This window comes from Chrysochloris asiatica, unplaced genomic scaffold (genome assembly GCF_000296735.1).
Source record: "Chrysochloris asiatica unplaced genomic scaffold, ChrAsi1.0 scaffold00014, whole genome shotgun sequence".
Lineage (NCBI taxonomy): Eukaryota > Metazoa > Chordata > Mammalia > Afrosoricida > Chrysochloridae > Chrysochloris > Chrysochloris asiatica.
The window spans coordinates 847,695-867,069 of record NW_006408532.1 but is presented as its reverse complement, the minus strand read 5'-3'; the positions used below and the strand labels follow the sequence as shown (position 1 = coordinate 867,069).

Genomic DNA, 19,375 nt, shown 5'->3' with positions numbered 1-19,375 from the left:
CAGTATCCTGGGAATAGTCTGAACTATGTTAATATTACTTTTAGTTGTGTTTTTTTGTTTTTGCTTTTTGCAACATATGCCTTGTGTTTTATTTTGATTCATGACAACTCTGGGGTTGAAAAAATAAGCTAGAGGGAGGGAGCAGGGTGGCTACTTTGCTGGGTTGGCAAACAGGCATGATAGAAAACAAATGACAGGTTATCTGTGATTCTGCCTTACTGAGGGTCTGGCCCACGATTAGATGGAGTTCATGTCAGGACGTCATTCCGAGGGTTTCTTTCCTCGTCACTTTTTTTTTTTTTTTTTTTAATGATGTAGACAGAATGCTGTTCTCCCATAATGCCAGAGACATTTCTGGTGTAACACGAGTATTTTCCTGCATCTCTTCCCAAGCTGCCCCCTCCCACCCCCCTACCGTGCTCTTCCACTTCCAAATGCCATGTCACAACAGCACTTGAATGTGTTTTTCTCAACTGTCATCAGCTCCAGCTGGCAAGACCAACTTCTTGAAACACAGGAAGCATCCAGCGGAAAATATTTTAATAAAACAGGCTCCTCATAAAATATTGTTCTGAGGAGGAAAGAACCAAGCTCCACCAATCTGTCGGCATTGTGTTGGGAGACTCGAGAAGACAAGCTGGCAGGCAAGAACCAGTTCCTAATGGGCCTTTGTTGGGAGTGTTTCCAGGCTAGGAACATGGACTTGTTAATCTAACCTGAGTTTTCTGGAATTACGGATCTCTGTCTCTACCAGTAATACCCAGGGGCATTGAATTTGGGTGACAGAAATAGATGCAAGATCTTTGAACTTGAGGAGAGAGATTCAGTCCTCCTGACTTCTTGCTCCAGCTCTCACTTCCAAATAACACATCAGGTAATTAACTTGTGGGCAGCAAGACAGAACTGATCAAGAATAAGACGGTTTCCACAGTCTCCAGCAGCAGCTCAGCATTCAGGGACTCCTTAAGACCCCGTGGCACCAGCCTTTGGCTCTCCAACCAATCCATCCATTGAAGTTCCTTTCTTCCTTTCCAGCTGATAGGCATGTATCCATTGATCCATCTGTCCATCTATCCAAGCATCCATTAATTCAGCAAATACCTTTGGAAATTTTTTAAGTGTGAGGGACCTAGAATTTTTAAAGGAAGTCCTTGTGCTGAATCTGTTGTTGACTTGCAACTTGCCAAACTGAAATTTTCCCATGTCATTCTCACTTCTTGATGTGTCACTGTAGGATAAGCACTGGACTAATAACAGAAAGGTGGTGGTTCAAACCCACCAGACACTCCTTGGAAACCTTATAAAAGGGTCACTATGAGTCCAAGCCAACTCAGCACTTAACAACATTTCTCTTCTTGAATCAGAGTAGATTTTCTAGCCCCTTAAAACCATTTGACTGCAATTGGAAGAACACACCAGAAAGATTTCTGCGGAAACATGGCCACTGATTTACAGGTAACATTAGCTGATTAGTATTTTGTTAATATTTCTCTTCTAGAAGTATTAGCAATTCCCATTGTTATTCAGAACAGGGTGATGGAATGCCTGGGGAATTCCCTCCAGTAAGAGTTAGGGTTAGAAGGGATCAGGCCAAGGGGCTGCAGGTCAGAGGCCAGTACATGGGAAGTTCATTGAACACCACTGAAGTTGGTATTTGTTTCCTTCCACCGAGTGGGAACTTGGGTTCAGAAAATGTACTTGATCAATGTCCCCCGCGTCACTCAGAAAGTGGCAGGGCCAGGATTTAGCATTCTACTTAATTTGCATTCTCTCTGTATCACAGGGGCCCTGGGGTCCACTCTAACTGGCGTTGCCCAGAGGCATCTCCATCTCCTCAGGTGACTTGCCAAGCATCCCACCCATGCCCTCTGGTTCCTTGGAGCTGGGAGCCAGAGCTGTTCTGACCTCTTTCTGCCAAAGAAGCAGCCTACACTGGTGCCAGAATACCTGGTACCTGGGGAAGGAAAGAGGAGTGGCATTTACTGAACAGCTCTGAAATGCCCTTTGATTTCCTCTCAGTGAGTTTGGGAAAGTCATTGGCTTTCCCATCTAACAGATGGAGAAACTGAGGCTCAGAGAAAGACTTGCATTAACGTACCCAAGGTCTCAACATTAGAAAATGGTGGAATCAGCTCTGAACCCAACTGTGTGATGCCAGAGGCCTCTGCTTCACCCTCCAGGTGGTATTGTTAAGAACCTACTTAGGGTTTTGTGTGTCTCTGAGTGCTGAGGACAGTGACTGCCTGCCATGGGTGTGGTGTGGTTACGGCTGCCAGCATGGTGGCTTTTAGCTGTAGTGTACATGGTCTCCAGGCCCCAAGTTATTCTCCTTTTTTCAGGCCTGATAGAGGGGAATTCCCCTTCCAATTTGATGCTTAGGAAAAGACAACGAAAGCCAGATGTCATGTGTCAACTCCAGTTCCTGGTTGCCCCTTGTGTGTCATAGTAGAACTCTGCTCCAAAGGGTTTTGAATGGCTGGTTCTTCAGAAGTAGGTTGCCAAGCCTTTTCCCAAGATGCCTCTGATCCAGACTCAACGTCCAACCCTTTGGTTAACCACCATTTATACTATCCAGGGACTAGCAAGAGACTAACAGCATTGGCTCAGGACTGCTTCCCCCCCTCTCAGACCTGCACATTGTGTAGACTAAGACCAAAGGCAGAGAGTGGCCTTGGGAATTCCCAAATGTCTCCCTCTACCACTCAACCAGCATCCACCAAGTGTCTGCTTAGAGGCGCCATTGGGAGCCAGAGTTGCTGGAGCTACAGAAGGAGAGAATCACATGCAGAACCAGAACCAACTTGTTTCATCTTAAGAGTGACTGAGAGGTGTCGAGTGTCTTCTTAGGCAATAATTAAAGGGCTTGCAGTCACTGGAATGTCTGAGATGAGCCCAGCTCTGATCACATACAAAGCCAGAACTCTTTTGTCCCCTAACAGGTGAGACAGGACATCCTCGATTCCCAAAAGGGGCCTGAGATTTCACTGTGCTAAGTAAGAATAGTCCAGATAGAGCCACCAGTGGCCCATGAGCCATTGTCTTGCTCACCCCTCTCTCTGGTCAGATCCATCCAAACTCTGCTCTTTGGATAATCTTTTTTGTTTGTAAAATTGATCTAGTAGCCTAATAGATGATTTGGAAGGTAAGGAAAAGAGACAAGTTCACTGAATCTCACTACTTTAATTCAAGTACTCATTAGCATTTCTGTACATTCCCTTCCAATCAGTTTCCTATGTATATCTTACAGAGCTGCAACTTCCTTGCAGTATTGGATCATATGTATTCTGTCCCCACCCCATGTCTTTGTAGTATACATCAAGAATGACCACAGAAGATCCTATCATGGGGCTGTATGTGGTCTACCTAACCTTGACCTTGTATATTGGATCATTAGATTCCTTCCAGAAAATACCAGGGTATCTTCATTCTTGAAGTTTTTTTCTCATTTTATGTTATTATGGGAAATGGAATGATTGACAACTACCACTAATCGAGAGCAATGTGCTAAGCACGGTACGAATGCTTTCATTTAATCCCCAGGGCAGATCTGTGGGGACAGGTATTATCAGCTGTTTTATACAAGAAGTAACTCATGTTCGAAGAGGTTGTCACTGTCCTTAGTCACACAGCTACTTAATGGCAAAGCTGAGCTTCAAACAGATCTTTCTAATGCCAAAGCCTATACCCTTAACTGGCCATACAGGAAGATTTCTGCTCCATATTGCTAAATAACTTCCTAAAGGAATTGTACCACTTTATACTTGCATCTGAACTGTGGACTTCCTGGGATTCAATGGTCTGGGAGACCCAGAGGAGCACTGTTAGCATTAGAAATCCTTCCAGCTGAGGAGATATTCTGCAGGTTGGTCTTGCTGGGCAGACAACCACCCACCAGACAGACAGCTAAGCTTCTTAGAAGGGGAGAGTGTGATCATCTGAACCACACTGTGTAACCACAGTACCCAAGGCCCTAGAATATTAAAATAAGATCAGAAAAAGCTGCCAGAAGCTTTTGGGGAGAGCTCTGCCCAAAACCCAGGTCTCAGAACATTTGATGATTGTGTCTCTTCACACCAGTTGTGCAGAAGGTACAATGTTTGTTCTGCTGGCTCCCATCATGACTTGGGCTCAGCTGTCCCATGGCTCCTGACTGTGGCTCACTTTTCCCTCCTACACATACCAGAGCTGCTCTGGGGTGGGAGTCAGCAAACCACTGCTCAGATGGTAGCCTGGGGCATGCACAGGATTTTGGCATCAGACAGGCCTGCCACTTACCTTTCCTAAAATCCTAGTAAGTCTCTTTGCCTCTGTTGTTGTTAAGTGCCATCATGTCAGTTCCAACCCATAGCGACCTTGCATAGAGTTTCTTAGGAGTGGCTCATGATCTTGAACCGCCGACCTTGTCATTCAAACGACTTTGCGGTCCAGCACATTAACCCACAGTGCCATACCAGGACTCCTCTTTGCCTCTATGTCCTTTTTTAAAAAAAAAAAAAAACGAAAATATGATGCCTATTAACATCCCAAGAAACCCTGAGAAATCAGCCACAGGAGACATGCTAACATGTTGTTAGCTCAGCATGCTGGTCCCCCAACTGTGGCCCCAGGCTCCTCCGCCTGCAAAGTCTTCTACAGTGATGACCTTAGCTTGGCCACACTGACTACCCACTCTTTCTTCTGCCCACAGCCTCTCTGTTTCCCCTGATAAAGCACTGACCATACATACCATCCTTCTTGTAGTCTCTTTCTTTCTCTCTCTCTCTCTCTCTCTCCCCCTCACCAGCAGTCTGAGAGCTCCTCCAGCAGGCAGGGATCATGGGGTCCTTCAGCTTTAACACTTTAACTCCTAGACTGAAGCCTAGCCCAGGCCTCTGCTCAGGGGAATTTGATTGAATGAATGAACAAAGGAATCATTGAAGGCAGGTTGCAGCTTATAGCCCAGCACTGTGGGGATGAGGGAGGGGGTGTCAGTTAACAGCCACAAGTATGTAAAGAGTGCCTACTGTGTGCCAGGCATAATTAGAATGTGGACATGAAGCTCTAGCACCTCCCCTGCCCTGGCCCTCTACAAACCACAAACTGTGACCAGCCCCTGGAGCAAGGCTCCAAGATGCCAGCTGGGCCCTGGGCCCCAGGGGGCAGGGGGCAGCTGTCTCAGCATTACCTCCTGGCAGGCCACCAGAACTCACTCCCTGAGCTGCTGGGAGTCCAAACACAGAGCAGAAGGTCACAGACCCAATTAGCAAAGTGAGAGGCTCCTGACCTGATACACTGTAACTCCACCCCCCCACACCCCCACCCCCACCACACACACACACAAAACAGTGAGTTATGAACCCTGGAAACAAAGCCCAGACTGAAAACGCAGGAACTGCCAAGGAGGGTCCCCTGACACACATCCCACCCCTCAGTCTACCCATGTCTAAAGAGCTGCAGCAGCCCAGGAAAATAGGCACCACTACTGCCGAGCCATTCAGAGAGATGTCACCATAGTGGACATTCATTCCAGCTGAAGAACCCAGTCTTTAGAATGCTTTAGGAGAATGTGCCCCATCCCTGAGACTACTGATTTCAGGCACCCCCGAAAGGTTTGCCATCCCAAATGAGAGCCTCCTTCTCAAATACCTGTTATGTGCCCAGCACTTTCTCATGTGCTTTCTTATTTAACCTCCTGTGACCCTGCCCCCTACCCCCTAACCCCAAATCTGCACAATGAAGTCATTGTTAGTCCTGTTCAACAACACAAGGAAGCTAAAGCTCCAGTATGTGAACCCAGCCCCACTCTGCCTCGGCTGCCACCTTTCCAGAGCTCAACCCCCAAATATAGGCTGAGGCCATCCAAAGGCAGAGGGACAACTGTTCTACACAGACTCTTCCACGTAGAGGAAAGTGCCCCCAGGTGTCCCCAGCCCTGCCACCCTGAAGAGATGGACAGTGAAGTGAGCCCCATGCCCTGTGCTCAGGCCTCTCCATCTCTGTGCCTCCACCTGATGGCCTGGAAGGACTACTCTGGGTATCTGTCTATAGGTGACTTTGACATTAGTGATTTTTACTGAAAGAAGGATTAAATGTACAGATGGAGGAATAACTGAGTGGATAAATGAACGAAGACTGGAAAAACAATGTGTATAACCCAACCCAAGAAAGTTGAGATGGAGGCTGCTACCATGAAATCTCACATCACCACTAACTATAACATTTCAGTCTTTGTTCTGGTTCAAGGCCCTTTATGACCTGGCCTCTGCCAACCTTGCCAGCCTCTGCTCTTTTTTTTTTTTTAAGTTTTTGTTGTGAATTGAGTGATAGTTGACATGGGAGAACATCAGCTTTACATTCATCCTATCATATTTTGTTTCACTGCAATGATTACAATCCCGTCCATGCATCATTTTTTTGTACAGTTTTTTATGTACACTGAAGCACTCAGGAATATATAACCATTCAAACAACCAAAGGGTATACCTCGCAAACCTGCCCCCCAGCCATCAACACAAAGTCCATCTCCCTCCCTGAGTCCAGAGTCCCCAGCCACTCCATCTCTCCATGTCGTCTCTGCCTCCATCTCTGACGTCGCCGCTTCTCTGGATAGGGTTCTGCACTCCACTCTTTTCCCTTGATGGTCCCAGGGTCCTCCACTCCTGGACTGCAAGATCAACCACTCCCCTCCTTTTGTTACAAAACATCTACCTTTACATTTGCAACACTCACAATCAGTCCTGATAGCATTTATTCACTATTGAGCCACAAGAGTCTTATCCCCACCTCCTTTCACCAACCCCGTCTAGTCAGGTTGGAAACCACTCAGTGGAGATTCTAGAGAAGGGAGAACCTTCCCCCGCACCCTCTGAAACTAGGCTCCCTCTTGAAAGCTTGTAAGCCAGTCACTTCGTGCCTTTGTAACCCCCTCATTTTGGGTAGCCAGTGTCTTAAGTTGCCCATACCAAGGGGGTGGGAATGATACCTGCTGTAAAGAGTCGTTCCCTCTTCCAACCTCTACTTTTAAAACCCCCACCCCAACTTCAAGTCCCCTGTGCCCACTTCTACTCCAGAGACACCTCCAAGCCATTGTGCAACCTCTGCTATACTCAGGATTAAAGACCCTGCTCTCATACCACCTCCCACGTGAAGCCTCCTCTGAGAGCAAGTAAGCCTCTTCTGAGGCGAGTAAGCCCCACATGTCCCCGACAGGTAGGAAGGGCCTGGTCTCACACACCCACCCAGCCCCACCAGAGCAGTTCACCTGACGGAACACCCTCTCGTTAGTATTCATGACTCATTACATCAGTGATTCTTCTTGTTGTTACTGTTTATACGCAGGACATCATGCTGTTTCTCCACACCTTCACAAGCAGCATGTACATTCATATGTACAAAGATCTATGTACATATCTGTGTCTCCAGTTCTTCTCCCTGAGAACTCTCCTAACCCTTATCCTGGGTCACTCAGAGAATACTTCTAATCCAGATCCAGAGCTTCCTCTGTGGGTCTTGCACCAAAGTCACTCCACATCCATCCCAAAGGCCCCTCTGTCTAGCTTCTGAATCTTTTTCTGTTGTTTTTTTTAAACCTATGCACACAAGGTGTGGTCATGTATCTGGTGATAGAAAGGAGGGGGCAGGACCTCCAGGGCAGGGATTCTCTGAGATGATTCTGGCATGTTATGATAAGCCCAGGGACCGAGTGGTGCAAATGGTTAACACTGATCAAAAGGTTGACTGTTTCAAGTTCATCCAAAGGCACTTTAGAAGAAAGACCTGGCAACCTACCTCCACACATCAGCCATTGGAACGTGTGGTGAACACTCTACTCTGACACACATGGGGCCATCACGAGTTAGAATCAGCCCAAGGGCAGCTGATTTATGACATTCCCAGCTGAGGGCCACTACGTAACTTTGAAAGCAGGGACCATCATGTTCATCCTTGAACATGCAGTGAAGACCCTGCACAGGATAATCCTGCTCAGAAGTGATTGGTAGATGATTATGGCATGTGGGTAATAATCGACGATTCTCTATGTACCAGGCACCATCGAAGTGTTTTACAATATTTCCATTTAACTTTTGTAAGACTGTCAGGAAAGTTGGAGAACCCCCATTTTACAGATAAGAAATTGAGGCTCAGAGAGATAAAGTAACTTTACCAAGGTTGCCTGGTTAGGAGGTGGAGGAGGTTGGAAGGCTGGACAGACTGACCTTCATTGGGTCTATCCCTGTTCATCAACCCCAAGGGAGCCAGGGCAGCCAGATCCTTTGTGTTGAAGTGAAATTATGCTTTTAAAAATGATCACCAGCACCCCTTCATTACCTCTGGAGACCAAGTCCTTGCTGATTTTTTTTTTCCCCTTCTTTATCTCAAGTACATTTAAATGTCAATTAAATTTGAAATATCTACATTTGTCAGCATTTCATTTTGGGCCAGCGTGACGTGCTGCTGATTTGTCCACGCAATGTGACACATGAAAAAAACTCTCAAGATGCAGATCTTCCTCATTAAAAAATAAGCCTGTGCGATCCCGGTGAGGCAGAGAGCCACAGAGCACGTCCCCACTTCCTGACGCCGTGTCTCTGACATGGTATTTAAAAAGGAACAGCCGCGCCTGTCACCACTGTCACACATGCTCGCTAACCGGCGACACGTTAAAACCAAACATTAGAAAGGGTTCGGGAAGTCATCTGCATGGTAACTCCGCGCCGAGATGAGGTGGGCAGAGGCGGGAGCTGCCGTGGGGAGATGGTGGGGGTCTCCACAGTGATGGACAGCAGGCCTTTCTTTCTCACCAGACTCAGGCAGCCCTCGCTGGGTAGCCAAGTTTGCCACGACCCGCCTTTTCACAGACGGCTCTTTGTGTATCATAAAATCCAGGCAAGTGGTGGGTGGCAGACTGCAGGGTGGTAGCTGAATTGGGTTAATGAGGGAAGAGGTACACCTTTTTTTTTTTTTTTTAATATATATTCTGCCTTAAGCTACTAAAAAATTTAAACCTGGACGTTTTCGATGGTTTATCCTTTATCTCTGACAAATATCTGGCTATGTGTTTCATGGGAGAACATGAGCAATTGAATTTAAATAAGGTTATTTTGAAAGCTCACCTTTTATTAAAAGTCGAGGGGGCAATACCCTACCTCTCATTTCATCGTTTCAGATCCATGAGACACAAGAGGTAGAACTGAGTAGTTGTTGTTGTTGTAAAGTGCTGTCGAGTCGGTTCCGACCCATATTGACCCTGTATAGGTTTTTCCAGGAGCAGCTGGTGAGCTTGAACTGCTGACCTTGCAGTTCAAAGGACTTTGCAGTCTGGCGTATTAACCCACAGCGCCACATCAGGACTCCAGAAGAGTGGGTTAGAGGCAGGCAAATCCAGACTCAATCCAGGCTCTACTTTAGCTGCTGTGTGGGACTCCAAGCAAGTGATTCCCTCTCTCTGGGCTTTGGCTGTTTCATCTGCAAAGTGGAGATGTGGTGGGGAATTAATGAGAACCCATGTGGCCAGCATTTAGCCCAATCTGTAAGTACTGCCAGTATCACCGTCAACATCCATGCTTCCATCTTAGGTGTCTTAGCATCTCAGAATTCAGATGATAGAATCCAAAGAAGGGACACTTTTGTACCACAGCCACAGCTGATGACAGACGTGTGATGTGGAGGGCTCCAGGAATTGTTGCCTTGTCTCCCCAGAGAGACCTTCCCAGCTTGCTTTCATTTGTTCAGCCAGTAAACCTTCATGGTCTTAATGCCGTGCTCCAGACAGGGACAGAGAACAAAACAGACCTGTGCTCTTAAGAAGGAGTTTAACTCAAAAATAGAATTGCATGGTATTCATGAAGTGCTAAGACAAGCAGCATAGGGAAAAAACTCAGGCTGAGCACTCCAGGAGGGCTACCTGGAGGAAGTGCCTTCGAAACTGCAGAGCAGTTGAGTCACCAAGGAGAGTGAAGTGTGCCAGGACCATATTGCTCAGAGGCAGCAAGCATGGCTCAAGTGTAGGGAGAAGGCTGCAGAGGTGGGTGGGCCAAGTGGGCAGCATGGGATCTGCCCTGCTTAGAGTTTGGCCTTGGCTCTGCAGCCCGGCAACCCTAACTCCACCCACCCAGCGAACCATGAGCTCCCCAGAACTGAGCACAAGTCCATGGTGCCTGTCCACCCCTTCACCCATCACCTGCTCATGAGAACGTCCAGTGCACATGAGTGAAAGTGGATTTCTCTAACTGAAAGCATTCTACACATGTCTGAACATTGTTATTTGTCACACTTTTTGTAACAAATGGATTTGCTCACCCACAACTAACTATGGTGAAATCATGATTCAGAACAGCAGCTTTGCAAGTTTTAAGCAGGAGCGTGATGAGGTTGGATTTGTGATTCCAAATGGGCCTCGGGGGTTCTGTGGAGAGTATTCCAGAGGAAAATGAGAAGCTTCCCCCCTGCTCCGGTTTGTTTTGCGGAGGGGACAGGAACTTGGCTGCCTTGTTCAGTGACTGACTCGGAGTCGGATGATCTTCCTGCCCTCTCTACTGAATCCAGAGGAAAATGTGTCTTCTGGTCCAGACAGGGCTGAGGGGGGTGTCTCATCTCATCTCTCACACCCAGCAAGACAACTGGAAGAAGAGAGCACAGCACCCCACACTCTCCTGGTGTGGGACCTTGGACATGCAGCTTCCCCTCACTGCTTCGGCCTCCACTTCAGTAATAACAAACGCTCTTCCCCAGGCTGACCTTCAGGACAGTGTAAGGAGATGAAGGCATAAGTGTGAGTGTGCCCTGGCATGCTGGAACGCTCGGAGTCAACATCTGGTCTACTTCTAAAAGAACAACATATTCTTGGGTAACAACTGGATCAGCATCAGTGACAGTAAAAGACAGCAAAGCCCAGTCCAAATCCACTCTCACAATTTACCTGGAGACCGGTTAGTCCTTGCTTATCCACTAGCTGTTTTCATGTACTTTTTTCAAAAATCTACCCTTTCCTGAAATCTTCAATGAATTCCATCATGTAAAGTAAAGAAAGGTGCTGTCTTGGCTTGAAGGACAGGAGTGAGTAGGACAATCTAGATCCTTATCTCTCCTAGCCTACACTCTCCCCACTCACCCTCCCAGGAGTCCTCAGACAAGGAGCAGAAGCAACCTGGGAACTGAGACTTGAACCAAGGCCTGCCCCGCCCAGTTCTTCTCTCCTGAGCACACAGGTTCTAATGGGCCCTGTCCAGTGTATAATTCATCTCCTTGCTCTGGACTGTGTATGTGTTTGTGTTTATAGAGGTAGTAGTGCCCACAGGTGGCTGACAAGGGAGATGTATTTTTTATAACAATGAATATTTAATTTCCACATCACAGATGAAAAAGACTCTCTGAAGAGGCATCTGAGGGAGGCTCCAGAGAGCAGCCGCTAATCAGAAAAGGGCCTTCCTGAGACAGAGGGCTCTTCCACATGGCTCTCTTTTGTATTTAACTTTTTTTTTTTTTTCCTGATTATCAAAGTAGATATGCTTATTGTAGAAAATATGGAAGTCAGGAAAAAGAGAGGCAGGGAGAAAATTAGCCATACTCCGATTGGTTGTTGTTGACAATTTAGACACATCTTTCCAGTCTTTTCTCTATGCATGTTTTGTAAAAAAGTAAGAGAGAGAGAGCTATGTAACTACAAATCTGCGTCCTTGTTGTTTTGTTTTTCTTTTCCGTTATAAACACTATGTTTCAGAAAAGCATGATATTTTTCCAGCTGTCCCATAATTCATTTCACCAGATTCCTATTGCTGGAAATGTAGGCTGCTTTCCATTTTTTGACATTATAAACAGAGCAGTGATGAACATCTTTATGTAGAAATCTTGCTACATTTAGGATTCTATAAGGGAAGTGGGATTAGTAGGTTAGAGATTACTAGAGCATGCGTTTAAGGCTCTTGGCCCATATGGCAAATCCACAGTTTCTTTATCTGGAACTAGCTCCTTCCTCTGGGGATCCTGCCCCTAGGCTGGCAGGTCAGGACAGGCGCTGAGCCCTCTTAGCCCCACCCTCCCCAGGCCTCCTTCCTCCCTCACCCCCTGGAGTTCTGATGGTACCCCCTAACAGCCTCTTCTCTTTCTTTTGTCTTCCTCTGCCCCAGCCTGGTAAAGCCCTTGCGACACTATGCTGTCTTCCTCTCTGAAGACTCCTCTGATGATGAATGCCAGCGGGAAGAGGGCCCGAGCTCTGGCTTCACGGAAAGCTTTTTCTTCTCTGCTCCCTTTGAATGGTCTCTCCTTCCTCCTCCCATTTCCCTGACTGAGGAGATGCTTGCCTTGAGCTCAGCTGGGTGACTCTCCAGGGCAGCTGTGGGGGTGGCCTGTGCGATTTGCTGTTGGTGTGGGGAGGGTTGTCTGGAGCTGCTGCCTGCCAAGGGCTCAAGTGCCAGCCTGCAGAATGAATGCCACCTTCATACACCTCCTCTCTGGTGCTCATTCTGCTAGTCCCAAAGGGGCCGTGAGGATGGACTGAGGTAACAGGCTTTATGCTGTGAGACAGGAGCATGGGTACCCACCTCAGAAGGGGAAATGCATCTCACTGTTCATTGAATCGTTGGCTACAAGTAACCTAGTGATTGATGCCAGATCCCCCCTGTCTCTCAGCACATCATGGTGGATGGTGGTGGTTGTGTGCCGTGGAGTCAGTTCCAACTCATAACGACCCTGTACAGGCCTTCCGAGGCTGTAAATCTTTACAGGAGCAGAAAGCCTCATCTTTCTCCCGCAGAACAGCTGGTAGTTTCAAACTGCTGACCTTGTAGTCTGATTTAAGTTAGAAGAAACTAACTTTTCTGGTAATGCAATAGCTACATAAATGGCAGCACACCCAAATGTTTTCCTGATCTCCCTGGCTTTTGAGAGATCAATTTCACCATTATTATTTATAGCCTAAACCATATGCTAATGGAAATGTAACAAACAAACTAGAAAGAAGAGAGGACCAAGAAAAGGATCCCTCATAATCCAGATTGTAGTTCTTTCTTGACCAGTTCTTGCCCCTCCACTCACAAATTTTTCAGAGCCAGTACTGAGCACAGAGACAGGTCTTATCATTTTTGTCTGTTCACAAGCTCCTGTAGTTCTGTGAACTTTTCAATGGGAATCCGTCAAGAAAAAGTGCTGCTCTTTGCCCAACACTCACAGTACCCACTGTGGAAAAAAAAAATGGCAGCCATTCTACAGCCACCTTCTCCCTGCTCCAAACCCCAGAGGCATCAACCCAGCTCACAAACCTTTGCCTGGACTGGGCCTTATGAACCGTAGTCTGCTCTACCTCCAGCCACTGTCCCCAGGGGACTGCAGCATCCTAGACCAGACACCTAGCCCTGGCCTGCCACCCTGACCACAGACACACCCTTCCCCTCCTGATGTCCTTGTTTAGAACGTGGGGGCCTATTAGTGTCTCTCAAGCTGCACTTACTATTTCCCGTTCACTCATTGAATCGTTTTCTTTTTTTTCCTTTAAAAGCCTTCAAAATTAGCCTTGTCCAAAGTAATAATGGCTGTGATGGCAAAAGTTTAATGTTCTAGCTATTTTTTTCTTGTATTAATTAAAATTAAGATGGGACCCTTAGAATAAGAAATGATCATCAATTTAAAATTACTTTTCAGGAAAAGACATCCATCTTACCTAACATTCAAGGACCCTCCCATCTCTAGGACCAGAGGGTCACACCCTGGGCTCAGCCCCGTCATTGTTCTGTTTGTAAATTAATGGTGATCCTGCTCACTTATTCCTGTATCCTGACTGCTCAGAAGTCTGGATAGACCTTTGTGTGTTTAAAAATGAACTTGCCCACCGTAAAATCAATTTAAAAGAACACTGTTGCCTTAAGCTTAAGGAGTCTTTTATTTATCCCCTCCATTGAACTCAAAGTTGATTAAAGATTCTTTAATTCTACTCTCTGTCCTTTGGGTTGCTATGAGTTGGAATCAACTCAACAGCAGTAGGTATTTAATTCCTTGGTTAAATGACTTAGGTCTGATTGTGAGATTTTGAAGTCTTTCAAACTTGGCTTCTCTTTCTACCTCTTGTCACATACTGTGTGAGGTAGAGTGAGTTCTTAGCCTCTCTGGGCTTTAGTTTCCTCACTTATAGAGTCGGGGTGTGAGCCTACCTCATGACCTGCTTGCACTGACTGCTTCAATGAGATCCTACTGCCTGAATTGGGACTGTGGGTTGAGCCTTGTTCCTCCCCGCCCCTTTGGCATGTGCCTGCATTGAACCAGCAGGTGGCGCCCTTTCTCCACTTTACCAGAGCAATGCACATGTCTCTGCCTAACCCTGGGGTCACCGCAAGCCCCAGCTTGCTTGGTTAGAGGTGAGATGCTGCTCTGGCTGGTGGCTCCACCAGAGGCCAGGGTTTTCTCACGTATGTGCAGTGCCCTATGGGAAAGGAAGGTAAGGTGAGCTGTTTGTTAGCTATGTGTATCTGCTGCAGTTTTGATGCTGCTTGCCCAGAGCCAGCCCACGTGATAGTCATGCTTACCAGAGCTTGTTGGTGCTGCATCTGCTCATGTAACTGAGGCTCAGAGAGGCTAAGTGACTTACGCAAGGTCCCACAGGAAGCAATGAGCTGGGTAGAAGCTAAAGCCCAGACCATTTCCTCTGAAGATTCTGGAACTTGATGAATGGTTACCAACAGAAGAGCTTCCCCATTCCCCCATGATCCCTTCATACTTTTCCACTGAATGGCTTGGGGTGACATGTAGATGGTGGGCTCCGGGATGTATCTGTCTGCGCATTCCCTGCCCACTTGTATCCCATTGCGCATGCCGTGTCTGAATGACCCTGTAAGTCCCTAGCCAGTTATAGGATGGAAGTGGTGGTTTTAGAGGGATTTAATGGACCGTCTCACATTGGGGCCTTGCTGCAGCACTTGAATACTTCAGCTGCTAGCCAAAAGGTTGATAGCTCCATGGGAAAGAAGACCAGGCAATCGTCTCCCATAGATTCTAGCCTAGGAAACCCTGTGGGCCAGTTCTACTCTGTCCTGTAGGGCGACTGTGAACTGGAATTGACTGGACCCCATCAGTGCAATTGAGAGCCAAAGCGACCTTTCAAGGACCCACAGTGAGCAGGACCCAAATTCAGACCAGGCCTGTTCAAGTGAAGAGCTCACGGCCCTATAGCCCAGACTCCTGTCCTCACAGGCCCAGGACATTCTACTGCCCAGAAGGCTCCCAGGAGTGTGCCTCAAAGACTGTTGCTCTTGGGGGTCTTGGGGCTGCATGCTCCTTACATGGAGGCTCTGGGAGGAGATTCCAGCCTGCTTTGTATCTTCTCAGGCCACAGCCGTATCGGACACTCAAGGAGTCAGACAGTGCAGATGGTGACGAGGCAGAGAGTCCAGAGCAGCAGACGCGGGAACCTGTGGTCCCTGTCTCAGCTCCACCTGACCGGGCTGCCAGCATTGACCTCTTGGAAGACATCTTCAACAGCCTAGAAATGGAGGCCCCTCTGCAGCCTCTGGGCCAGGCCAAGAGCCTGGAGGACCTTCGGATGCCTAAAGAGCTTCGGGAGCAGCCGGGGACCTTTGATTATCAGGTACATACAGGTGGGGAGAGCACCTGCGAGGCCAGGTGCTTTCCACACAGGAGGCAGTTTTCCCCCAATTAACAAGGGAGAAACGACAATGTTCCCAAGATATTCAGATAATGGACAAGATCTGACTGGTTGTAACCCTGCCAGGCAGGCCAGCAGTTAGACCACCATACAGTGGCCACTGGAGAAGATGCCCGAGCCCGATGGAAAACTACCCCAACTTCTGCTTGTGCATCAGACAGAGGCGGCTGGTGCTCCAAGCCACTCTCCTCAGGCCCTGGCAGAATGGGGATTTCCCAGCCCCACCAAGGCTGCTTGGAACCTGGGTTCTGGATTATTCTTGGGTCATCACTGATCACACCCTGTTCTGTGCCTCAGTTTCCTCACTTGCAAGTGGGGGGCTACTATCTTTGCAGTCTCTGAGCCACATTATGGGATTTACAGAGTGTCCACCTGCAGAGGACTACTGTTCTCATTGGGCTGGTGAGGAAATTCAGGCAAAGGAGAGGGACCGGCTCAAGGTCACACCACTTGTAAATGGCTGAGCAGGGTCTTGACCCTGGTCTTCTTGCTTTTTCTGGAGCCCCACCCTCTCAGACCCACAGGCTATCTAGGCTGCCTACACACTTTAAAAAGGAAAAGGGGCTGGGTGAATAGATGAGTTCCTTTCCTTAAACTGCATGACAACTACAGTCATAAAAGACTGGACATGTTTCTGGAATCTTTTTGTGACAAATGGTGAGAAAAGTCTGGGCTTGGAGTCCAGCAGACCTGGGTTCTCAGCCAGATGACTTGAGGCGAGTCCTGCCTCCCTGCCTGCATGGGCGTTAATTGCCCACCTGTTTGGGAGCACAGTTCCACGTTCACCTGCCCACTGGTACAAAGGAGCAGTGGGAGGACTAGCATGGACTTTCTTCTCATCCATCCTGGGTCCACTTGTTGGTCATTGCCTTTCTCCCCTACTCTTTCCACACAGAGACTGGACCTGGGTGGGAGTGACAGAAGTCTCGGGATGCCAGTGGCCTTGAAGCTTGCCCACCCATACAACAAGCTCTGGAGCCTGGGCCAGGACGACATGGCCGTCCCCACCAAGCTTCCTGCTGCTTCCCCCGAGAAGCCCTCAGCCCTGCTAGAGAACTCCCCAGCATTGCACCGCCGACCTCAGAACCGGGACTGTGTCCTGAACTCCAGCAACAAGGAGGAGGTCCCCACACCCCCTCCAGGCAGTATCACCATTCCCCGGCCCCAGGGCAGGAAGACCCCAGAGCTGGGCATCGTGCCACCGCCACCCACCGCCCGTCCTGCCAAGCTTCAGGCTGCCGGCACCACGCTTGGCGACTTCTCCTCAGAGCGTATGCAAGTCGAGTGGGAAAGGCGGGCTGCCCCAAGCCCTGCCCCATTTCCAGGGTGCCTCCCCAGCACTGCCCCTCGAGATGCCCCTGAACTGCTTCAGCCTCTCACTGTGGCCCCAGGAGCCACTGGCCCAGGCAGTGATGCCCTGCTTGCCCTCCTGGACCCACTTCACACAGCCTGGCCAGGCAGCACCTTTCCACCAGTGCCACCCCCAACAAATGTAGCCACCCCATTCACCCCGCAATTCAGCTTCCCACCCGCGGGGACTGCTACCCCATTCCCACAGCCATCACTCAACCCCTTTGTCTCATCCATGCCAGCCTCACTGCCCACCATGCCACTGGTCTCCACACCCACCAGGCCTTTTGGGGTGCCGCCTGCCTCACTGGCTCCGACTTTTGCACCCAGCCTCCTACTGTCAAATTCCAGCTTTTGTGTGCCACACAGGTCTCAGCCCAACCTGTCCGCCCTCTCCATGCCCAACCTCTTTGGCCAAATGCCCATGGGCTCCCACACCAGCTCCCTGCAGCCACTGGGACCCCCAGCAGTCACCCCTTCAAGGATCCGAACGTTGCCCCTGGCCCGCTCAAGTGCCAGGGCTGCTGAGGCCAAGCAGGGGCTGACCCTGAGGCCTGGAGACCCCCCACTCCTTCCTCCCAGGCCCCCACAAGGCCTGGAACCAGCGCTGCAGCCCTCTGCTCCTCTGGAGGCCAGAGACCCCTTTGAGGATTTGTTACGGAAAACCAAGCAAGATGTGAGCCCGGCCCCTGCCCCAGGCTCAGTGGAGCAGCTCAGGAAGCAGTGGGAAACGTTTGAGTGAGCCAGGCCCTTGGGCTACCACTGTGGTACCCATGTCAGCCGGCCCTCTGCTTCCCCTGCCTCCCGGGTCTGCCCAGGTTCTGCTGGTGGGAAGGAGGGGACCCTTCTCTGCCTTCCCTCTTTCCCATCCACACTGCCCACCTCTGATCTCTGGCCATGGGAGGATGGTGTCAGCTCCAGCCTGGAAATTGACCCAGCTCCTGGCCATCCACCCCCTCTCCAGCTCACCTCCTCAGCATCTCTAATAGGGTTTTGCATTCAAGAGGTCAGCTGGGCCAATGATTGCCCCAGACCTTCCCACTGGAGACCTCCCAGGAGGCTCCTTAAGGCCTCCCCGTCCCATCTCCTGTCAGTCCAGCAGGCCCAGCTGACGGGCACAGATGTCAACGTCACCCTTGGCGCACAAATGTCTGCACTGGACAGATGGGTTGGGGGTTTGAAATAAGGAACACCCCAGCCCCCACTGATCTACCTGGTAGGGTATTTCCAAACCCCTCTAGCAATACACCCACTCCTTTTTTCATGAGTCTTCACCCCCAATTCCCAAACTTTAGTTGTTTTGGCATGATAGGGGGCTGGGGGATCCTTGGGGTCCCTGGTAATAATCAAACAGCCCCAGTCAGCTCCGTATGGGGGCTGGGAAGCACCAGCAACTCTGATTTTTAGGAAGAAAAATAAAATAGTATGACTCTGAATGTGTTCAGAGGTGTCGTAGAGCCCCCACCCAGCTCTGGCAGTCAGACACCTCCATGTTCTCCAGGTCCCCTGCGGTAGTCAGAGCGGGCCTAAGCCTCGTACCACTTGGGACTCCGTGGGCAGAGTTGAGAAGCAATTCTGGCTCTAAGGCCACAACTGACACCACTAACTGATGCTGGAGCTGCAGTTGCTGGGGCTCCCTGGGCTGGAAGGAAGCAGTAGCCCAGACCCTCGTCTTCAGGTCCCCTGGGGGAGTGGCCAGATGCCTGGAGACAGAGGAGGGCCAGAAGCCACAGTTCGTGCCAGCACAGAAATTCCTGAAGCCAACGTCACCAAAGTTAAAGTTAAATTTCAATGGTTTGTTATAGTTCCTTTCTCTTTTCTTTTTTACCTTATTGATGAATCTTGAAATGGACTGATTTCCACGAATCAAATTAAAATAGAGCCCAACCATTTAAGAAACCAACCCCCTGAGACATGCAGGAAATTGTGAGCATTTCTCATTTCCTGTTTGTGGATGGTCAGACAGTTTCCCCCAGGGATGTCTGGTGGTGCCAAGGGGACCAGGGAACAGCATCAGTGTCTGCAAGGCTAGGGGGCCCAGCTGATTCACATGGCTCTCTATGAGGACCAGACACTGGCCTTGAGCTTGACTCTGACATGGAGTTGGAAGAGCTGCTGGCCCAGCGCGTAGCCCCTTCCCTAATCAATCAGGATCCCTCGGGCAAATTGTCTCTCCAGGTTTTCTCTGGCTGCAGTGGGGAGCCCACTTGGTTGGGCAGAGGTAAAAGCAAACTGGGTGGAGCCAGGGAACTTGGCTGAATTGAGGCATGGTGTTGAGCACCCGATGTTCACACAGGCACTGTTGTCTCTTCACTTGCTGGATTGATTTTGCAAACCCAAGAATGAATTTTTTGTGTGCATTCAATAAAATCTTCTTGGGGGAGAAGGCTGCTATTC

At 49.1% G+C, this 19,375-nt stretch overlaps 1 protein-coding gene across 1 annotated transcript in view; it reads left to right on the top strand.

The window, feature by feature from the left end:
* DENND1A (DENN/MADD domain containing 1A) overlaps window positions 1–17,720 on the top strand; it is a 469,777-nt gene extending 452,057 nt beyond the window's left edge. Inside the window, exons 16-18 of the mRNA XM_006834747.1 lie at window positions 12,105–12,233; window positions 15,292–15,550; window positions 16,524–17,720. Of these exons, the coding sequence (XP_006834810.1) occupies window positions 12,105–12,233; window positions 15,292–15,550; window positions 16,524–17,720 (1,585 nt within the window). The remainder of the gene's footprint in view (window positions 1–12,104; window positions 12,234–15,291; window positions 15,551–16,523) is intronic.
* Window positions 17,721–19,375: the final 1,655 nt, after the last annotated feature.